The sequence below is a fragment of the Physcomitrium patens genome, chromosome 9 (genome assembly GCF_059467195.1).
Source record: "Physcomitrium patens ecotype Gransden chromosome 9, ASM5946719v1, whole genome shotgun sequence".
Lineage (NCBI taxonomy): Eukaryota > Viridiplantae > Streptophyta > Bryopsida > Funariales > Funariaceae > Physcomitrium > Physcomitrium patens.
Genome location: NC_143418.1, coordinates 2,677,944 through 2,686,779, shown reverse-complemented (window position 1 = coordinate 2,686,779; position 8,836 = coordinate 2,677,944). Strand labels below are relative to the sequence as shown.

The window sequence follows — 8,836 nt, the reverse complement described above, 5'->3', positions numbered from 1 at the left end:
GAAACAGTTATCAGATGGAGTACTGTCCTCAGTGAGGGCTAAAAACACACTCAAACCCAATTCAATGTAAAATTGGCCTCGGAGTTGAGTGGCTTCGCCACCACGCACGCGTTCACACCACACCGCATTGCCCAGTTACACAATGAGATCCCCAAACAGTGAGACCTGGATGACGTGGAGGTTTGGACTCTAAAAAGGAAACGCAGGTGTGAACACGTCCTCTCGTTTCGAGCTCTCTTTGAATCTCTCGCTCTTCCTTTGTGATTCCTAGTCCGCTGAAGTAGCTCTTGCGGAATTGTGTTTGCCAGAGTTTGCAGCATGGGCTTGAGTTGTTACTCAAGGCAGTTGCAGAGGGGAATTCTGTGAAGGATGGAGTCCATTGGGGAGGACGCAATCGGAAAGCTTGGATGGCAACGGAGCTTCTTCACGAAGGGTGTGGCCAGCTTTGGAGGAGGAAGAAGAGAGAGCGATGGTGGGTTGTGAATTACAGAATTGATCCCCCAGAATTGGAATGAATAAGCATCGTGGGTACGGTTTAGGAAATTATTATTTTGGCTGCAGCAGCTAATTGTGGCGCTGCAATGAGGACAAGGACACGCCAATTGGGGAAGTCTGGGTGCATTGGATTGACAAGTTGAAGGAAGACGATGGGGGAGATTTGGAGAGGGTTCCCTACAATCAGACTCGTCGTTGACGTTGGGAAGGAGATGTTGAATTGTGAGGATGGGAGTTCGGAGGAGGATTAGCTGGCTGTGGTGAGGCAGGAACCCTGGGGTAGAGGGAATGCGGAGATAGGGAAGAAGATTAGAGGGCAAAGATGGTGGGGTTTTTTTCTTGCTTCAGGAGAGGCAGCAGCGGTGCGAGCAATCCGCAAGCATTTCATTTCTCCCCACCGTTCAATGACCCCTTTGCTCTCCCTCACATTAGCGACCGGCTCATTATGCCTGCAATTGAATCGAACTATCGCACCAAGAGCGGGTTCGGTTGCTCCTCATTTGAAATTCTATCTGATAATCTCGGAAGTTTCTGCAGCTCAGTGACTGTTGGTTTGATAGATAGGCATCCTGATGGTGCTGCTGCGAATTGTTGCGATAGGGGCAATTCTATTGAAGGATCTGCGAGTCCGAAGGTGGATGCCAACGATATGCGTCGCATCTACGTGCACGATGATGATCGTGTACTGGTCAAGGTCCACACGGCTCAACTCTACCATTGTTACATGCGTGTCGTAAGAAGCAGAATGAAACATGATGTAGAATGGATTTGATGAGCGCATACAAGACCTAATACGATGTGACAAATGCAAACTTCTCACCGTCGTCTTCTTATGCATCTGCAAATTTGATGAGGAAACAGATTGTTCATTTTGGACACCCCAGCTCTGTGGGTATTGAATACGATGAGAATGGAAATTGGCAATTTCGGCCTTTATGGTAAACAGTTTGTTTTTATGTCAAGCTGCGTGTTTGCTTGCGGACGGCATTGTCAAAAATTCTTGAACTCTCAGATTCTATGGTAGCAACAGACGGATAGGGGTTTATGTGATGAATCTGACAAAAGAAAAGTGAGCGCAGGGCTAGGCGTGCCGGCCCGCGTGCTTGGATATATTTCAATCCCGAACAGGTATGCATCGATTCTCTGATCATGCTTTGGCACACTAAGTTTTGTGATTTTACCTAAAGTTTTAAAAGGATCATTTAGGCTTATCATCTAAGACAGTGAGGTGAAAGTGGCTATGAGTGTGCAGGTCAAAGCAGCCATTGTGACTTGCGGTGGATTATGTCCAGGTCTAAATGATGTTATCCGCCAAGTAATGCTCCCATTTCTCACCCTTTCTGCTATGTTCATAACTATCAAATTAATGCAAATCATTCTGGGTTGCCATAATAGGGGCAGCCTAGCATTGTAACTGACACAAGATAAATGTGAATGATTCCAGGTAGTATTCACATTGGAAACATATGGAGTGAATCACATACTGGGCATTCAGTACGGCTTTAAAGGGTTTGTTGACAAGAATTATCCACCCATCAAGGTGTTTCGTAGTCACTTTCAACCATTTGATAACTTTGCTTGCTGGTTGAAGTGTACGACGAAATTTCAAAGAGTTTTCAATCTGAATAGCTGTGAAACTCAAAAGGTTTTGCGTTGAATGCAGCTAAGTCGGAAACTTGTGAAAACCATCAACATGGAAGGGGGCAGCTTTCTGGGCGTTTCGCGAGGTTGTCCTCCTCTGAAGGACATTGTGGACAGACTTGAGGTCCTTGTTATCTACAACTATGTTCCTCAGTCTCCGATTTCAGCATTGTGATTCAGGAGCATGTTAGTTGCGGATGTGAGATGGAATGCGACGCAACAACTATTTCTATTGACTGCCTTGGAGACTATCTAAATCTACTTCGTTGTTTCTTCCTGGTTCTAAATCTGCTCCATCGCTGAATGCACATTGACAGGAATGGAACATCAACATGTTCTATGTAATTGGGGGAAACGGATCTCATGCAGGCGCAACTGCTATTTATGAACAGGTTACTGCAGGATTTGATATTATTCTAAGTGAATGATTATGTTTACGACTGTGTACGTATGTTTCAGTATCTATAATTTTGCATATTTTAGCCTAAGAAATTGTGACGGATTTGGTTTTTTAAAAACTAGTTACGATATCACTCTTTCCTCTTTTCTACCCCTTACAGTAATGTCCTGCAATGGTATTGATTGGATGTCCATACTGGGTTGAGCAGTGCGAGAAAAGGAAGATGAAAATGGTGGTTGTGGGGATTCCTAAGACAATCGACAACGATATTGAAATTCTGGACAAGACGTTTGGCTTTGACACGGCAGTTGAAGAGGCACAGCGTGCCATCAACGCTGCTTACACTGAGGTCTATCTTTCTCTCTTATTCAAATTCAACTCCATAGGTTAGAGACATGATCTTTCTCATATTAAGGGCCTCAAAGAAATACCAGCTACTTGTTAATTTTTGAAGATGCAAGTGCAGGCAAGCAGTGCATACAATGGAGTGGGTATCGTGAAGTTGATGGGTCGGCAAAGTGGATACATTACCATGTATGCAACAATTGCAAGTGGCCAAGTAGACATTGTGTTGATACCCGAGGTGCATAGGATTTCACAAGGAGATTTTACTCACAGCATTTGACCTGTCCTCATTTTTCTCGAACCTTTTACCGGCTTCATTCGAGATGTTAGTGATGACAATGGCAAAATCCCTTGCTGCAGGTGACTTTTACGATGGGTGGGAAACATGGAGTTCTTGAATATATGAAGCAAAAAATTGAATTGAATGGCATATGTGTCGTAGTGGTTGCAGAAGGTGCTGGACAGGTAATTAATTCTCCACTCTGAACGATATCTCTCATCATCTAGAATGTTTCTACATCTCATGTGATGTAACTGGGCTTTTCTATTATTGTCACAGTGGAGTCTCCATCTCTGCACATACAGTGATGAAACTGGAAATGGTGGTGTATAGGACCTTCTGGAAGGTGTCGGGGGCCTCGATGCTTCCGGGAATCCTATTCTTGGCGATTTTGGAAAGTGGTTTACGGGCAAAGTATAGTCAAACTCAACCAAATGATCTCAATATGCACACAATTATCCCCGTTGTCAAAGAGTTGGACCCTCATAGATCTCGCAGCGTAAATTAGTTTTGAATCTTTTGCTTCGCTCAAGATGAACACCGAAACTGAAAATTTAGTGTGGGTTGTGACGTGCAGGTGAAGGAATTCTTTGCAACGCAGAAAATACCAATCGATGCCAAATACATCGACCCTACCTACATGATCCGAGCCAGGGTTTGTAATTCAGGCGATCACATCTTTTGCAGTATACTCGGCCAAAATGCGGTAAAATAACTACTGGCTACAGCGATACAATTCATACAGTGATTCACTTTATATTTGACCAGAGAAGGTAATTCTATTTCCAGCCTGATTTAATCTTCAAAATTGTCTGATTGATTACTGGTAGCAGGTTCATGGAGCCTTCGCAGGATACACGAACATTACAATAGGGGTTGTCAACACACACTACTGTTTCTTACCCATCCCCATTGTCATCAAAAAGCCTCGCATGGTGGACCCCAACAGTGTTATGTACCATCGTTGTGTCACTAGCACAGGTCAACCCGATTTCAATGCTCCATTACGTGTACCACAGCTAGCAACCTCTCCTGCAGGTAAGCAGGGCTCTCTACAGCCGCATCCTCCACCGTCCCGGGGGAGTATTCCAAGGGGAAGGCTATGATTGGACAATTAATAACAATTTATCGAAGCTTCGACCTCAAAGCCATGTAGAGACGCTTAGAGGACTACCTTGAGTTTGGGTTTAACGTCGGAGGTAGTATGCTGCAACCCAGCGAGGGGAGTAATTTTGTTGCATGATCAGCAACTATCTAGAACATGTGTTACTACAGCCAGTCGAGGTTGGTGGTGCCTTGATCCACTGCCCTTTCTTCTAGAGCTTGAACCACAAATGCGGAATAGAGTCAAAAAGTGTGAAAATGTGATGTTGTCTGTGGATAACATTTACAGCTCTGCGACTTGCCACGAATACACTGTTATAAGATACACTTCTAGAACATCAAAAAAGCTGGCCAACTAAGTAATCTTGTTCTGTCGGTGTGAGGTCTAAAAGTTATAAATAATAATAAAATAATAAGAGAATCCAAGCATTGATGGAGGAGGCTTGAGGTATATTTGCTTTTTGACTTGAAATAAGGTTTTTTGAAATCCTCAGTAAAATAGTATGAGGTTCCCTACAGCACCCAGCAAGGAACTGACAAGAGTGGCTACTCGTCTTCATTCTCGCTGAGCTATTCTCTAGGTGAAATCTTCGCTCGAACAACATTCATCAGTAACCTTGATTAGGCGCGGATGAAGAGACTCGCATAGCCATCTCTGTCTGTTTGTTTGTTTGCTTGTTTTTTTTGTTTTGTTTTGTTTTGTCTTGTTTTTTGTTTTTTTATATATAAAAGTAACGGTGTGTAGTTAAAAAGAAAGAAATACAAGTAGGACCTGGTCCTACTTGATCCCTCATGGGGTTATCAGGTCAACTGGTCTAGGCGAAAGGTTCCACTGAGGTGAGAACAAGTAGTAGGTGCAAAAAACTTGGTTGTGACACTATACTACTTTAAACTCAGCTGCCAGGTAGGCCTTTTTGCTTGGACTACACAGGGCAAGTAGACTCATGAGATTGTTGAGTTGGGCCATGCATGCAAAGATGGTTTTGTGCCATGCCCTATGGATAACCAAAAAAATGTCTATTGATTTATTAGTGAAAGTCTTCTTATACTAGGCACACCAAGATAGCTAGAGTATGGCAACTTGTAAAACATCCCTTGTGGGTCTCAAGAGTCAAGTATCATGTCCTTTGGTAGGTTTGCATCTAGTGGGCTTATTATTACAATTTCTTTCTAGGATAATTGAAAGTAGTGCCTAAATTGGGTCTAAACAAAGCCAAAGTGATGACTTTTCTATATGATTTGAGATAATACTTGAAAGTTTAAGAATCCATAGATTACATCAACATTCTTTGAGGAATTCCAAGGTTGTGCCATAATTGCGAGTAGGCAAGCCATCTGAATTATTTAGCCAAAGCAAAATTTGGAATTTGGTCAATTTATTTAGATTCTAAATCAACTTAATGGATTATTTGGATTCTTCAGTAGTTAAATTGAGGCAAGCTTATTTGGTATAGAGACACAATGGTTGGTGATTTACCTCCATTATAGTGTGATACCTTGTTTTGCAAAGTAATTCAAAAATATGGCTTCTAAAAAGAAAGATATTGCATGCTATTTCTATTAATAAAAATAAAAAGAGAGATTTTGGACTATTCTTGTATATAGAATGAATTAGAAGTATGTCATTGCTTGATTTAGGATTTTTTGCTGTAAGTTGCCTTTAGAAGTTGCAACATATGATCAATATAGGATCCAACCTATTATGCCAATTGTATCCTCAGAAGCTGTAGTATATGTACTCAATTGTGAAAAATAAAATTTGACTCTTTTATTTAGTTTTCCGAGTTGAAGTTGGTTAACATTATTGTATATATTAAGAGTGGTTACCCATCCATATTTTTAAAAAACTAGAGATTAGAACATATTCTATGTACTTGGTATAGAATCAAAAACTTTTAAACAATAAAGGTCTATGATATGATAGCATAGTTTATTAGTGAGATCCATTGTAGATTTTCATGATCTTTTAGATTCATTCTATACTTCCTTCATTTGAGTAATCTAATTGGACATCCATGAGTTACTATACAAATAAGCTATATCATCAAGCACAAAATTTTAAAAATTATAATTTTATCATTCTAAAAAAATACATTGCTGTGTAGTAGCTTTGACACTAGTAGAATATTGAATAGCTAGATTGTAACAAATGTGTGTCTATATCTTTTATATCACCTACAATAACTTTAAAATAAAGCCATAGATGTAAATTGCAAAGAACATAAAGTAAATATGTAATAGCCACAAGCCTCTTTTTTTTGGCCTAAGAACTTATAGACAATAAAATATAAAAATATTTTATAAGACAAAACTAAGGAATAAGCCTTTGATAAGAATTTTTGTTATTAGTAATTGTATTTATACCTCAAAATTAATTAATTTAATGCTATCAAGCTTGTGAAGAAGGGTCAAAGAATTTCAAGCTACTTTGGCCTTACATTGGCATTCATCATCCTCTCCACTGCAAATGTAGTTACATATAAGAAAATGCACTTTATAGATTGTATGGAAGGTCGGACACTAATACAAGGCTATGTATCATATCAAGCAAAGGAACTTGATTAGCTATCAAAATATAATTGGTTAGAAAAAGCTTCATTGTTGACTAGTACACAAGCTTTTTTTTAGGAATTTTAGTATTGCCTTGAAGTGCATTTTAGAAGAAACTTGGAGCCCCACCATAAATATTAAATAGACTATTGTCTGCCCTAGGAAAAGCCAAAAAAAGTAAATTGACTCCCTTTACATGAAGTTCTATGGCTCTTACAAGACCCACATAGTATAGAATTTATTTTAAATAATCTAGACCTCAGCCACTAGAGAAAATATCAATAACATTGTTTTTGTTTGTTCTAAGTTGTCATGAGTTTTTGCAAGATATAAATTTGTATCATTTGCAAACTCTTGATTAGTAATGCTATTGATGTAATTTGAGAGTCTAATGCTTTGTACATTAATATCACTTCTAAGTACATCGTCTAAGCAATCTACAATAAAAAGATACAAAAAAGAATTAAATGGCATCTTTGCTTGATGAATCTAGTGAGTTTAAAAGATTTGTTGATTTTATTGATACATACCAAGCACCATGAATCTATATATATTGCTTGAGTCCAATCAATCTATTTTATATCAAATTTTATTTTTAGTATTAATTCTTCTAAAAATTTCCATTTAACTTTATCATATGTTTTTTCAACGGTTCATATACCTAATTATATAAGTAACTATTGGAATAAATGTATATGTTTGAGAAGATGGTGTCATGGACATATACATTTATCTCAATAGTTACTTATATAATTAAGTAGATAAATATAGATTAATTTCATAAAGTCTTTTAAGAAAGCTTCTTGTAAGCTTTATAGATGCAGTTTTGACTTTAGATGTATTTATAAGATAGAAACTTGGCCAAAAAGTTAACTACATATTGATAACTTGTGGGAAAAATTAACTTTATGTAGTAGCTTGTAGAACAAGCTAGCTATGTGGCATATATATAGATAACTTGCCCTGCAAGTCAAGACATGTGGCTAGCAAAGTCAACACGTTTTGGAGGTCCTATAGGACATCGTCTTATAGCTCTTAATTAAGAATATATATGGAGGCAAGAGTGAAGCCTTCTTCACTCTTGTCAATGTCTTTCGAGTTTTTTGTCTTATGCCAAGATTTTCTAGTCTTCTTGCTTTGGCAATAGCCATTCTAATTCAATAATATATCATCATTGAGTGACTTTTAATTTTTTTCAGTGACATAAGAGTACATTGAGGATTTTTTTTTTCGAAATTCATGTCCTTGACAGTTTGATAAGAGTACTAACATACTATTTTTGTCTTTTTTAAAAAGTGATTGGATTAATCTACTTCTATTATTGTATTTTGAAAGTTACGAACTACCCACTTTTAAACAAAAAATATTATTTTTTAACATTGATCTTTTCCTTAAAGAGAGTGGATTATCACTCTTTATAGAAATTTTTATTAGAGGTTGCAAATTACTCTCTTGTAATTTAATTTTTTGAATTCGTTTGAATTGTCTATGAAAGAAAAGATTATGGATGCTACTCCTAATAAAAGTGAGAATAGATTTGCAACTATTGTGGATCTTCACAAGTTTGTCAATACTCTTAGGACAGAAATTTCAAGTATCACCAATGTCAACCATAGGAGCACTTCTTCTATACCTATAAAAGAAGTCCAGAGTCTACATCAAGAAGTTGTACAGTTGAGGAAAATAAGTCGATCAGCCTTACAACCAAATTTAAGGGATCTTGCATCTAAAAGCTCAAGAAAGGCAAGAATTAATATATCCAAGAAGTTTAATAGAATAAGATAAAAATTTTGAGGATTTTTACAATAAGTTAAACTCTACTTAAGATTACACCCTTTCCAATATACAGATGGATATACTTAAGTCGCCTTCACATCTACACTTCTATTTGGAAGTGCTCTTTTTTGATTTGCACTTTTGATGGAAAATGATTCACAACTTCTTTATAATTTAAATTCATTCTTAGAAGTGTTTACAGCAATATTTGGAGAAACTTAGCAAAAATGAGTAGAAGAGAACAA

General features: G+C 37.9%; 1 protein-coding gene across 3 annotated transcripts; it reads left to right on the top strand.

Annotated features, from left to right (window-relative positions):
- Positions 1-233: 233 nt before the first annotated feature.
- On the top strand, positions 234-4,696 carry LOC112286452 (ATP-dependent 6-phosphofructokinase 5, chloroplastic). Of its 3 annotated transcripts, XM_090252918.1 has the most exons (14): positions 242-978; positions 1,096-1,189; positions 1,357-1,433; positions 1,575-1,623; positions 1,748-1,810; positions 1,940-2,035; positions 2,159-2,260; positions 2,454-2,528; positions 2,745-2,885; positions 3,003-3,119; positions 3,242-3,346; positions 3,495-3,575; positions 3,739-3,867; positions 3,995-4,696. In XM_090252918.1, the coding sequence occupies exons 1-14, from the start codon at positions 818-820 to the stop codon at positions 4,265-4,267; spliced, it is 1,563 nt and encodes a 520-aa protein (XP_090109044.1). In that variant the 5' UTR covers positions 242-817; the 3' UTR covers positions 4,268-4,696. The 3 variants fall into 3 exon arrangements, with proteins under 3 accessions (XP_090109043.1, XP_024384117.1, XP_090109044.1); XM_090252917.1 differs by having other exon boundaries at positions 234-1,189; positions 3,739-3,816; XM_024528349.3 differs by having other exon boundaries at positions 240-1,189.
- The last annotated feature ends 4,140 nt before the right edge of the window (positions 4,697-8,836 follow it).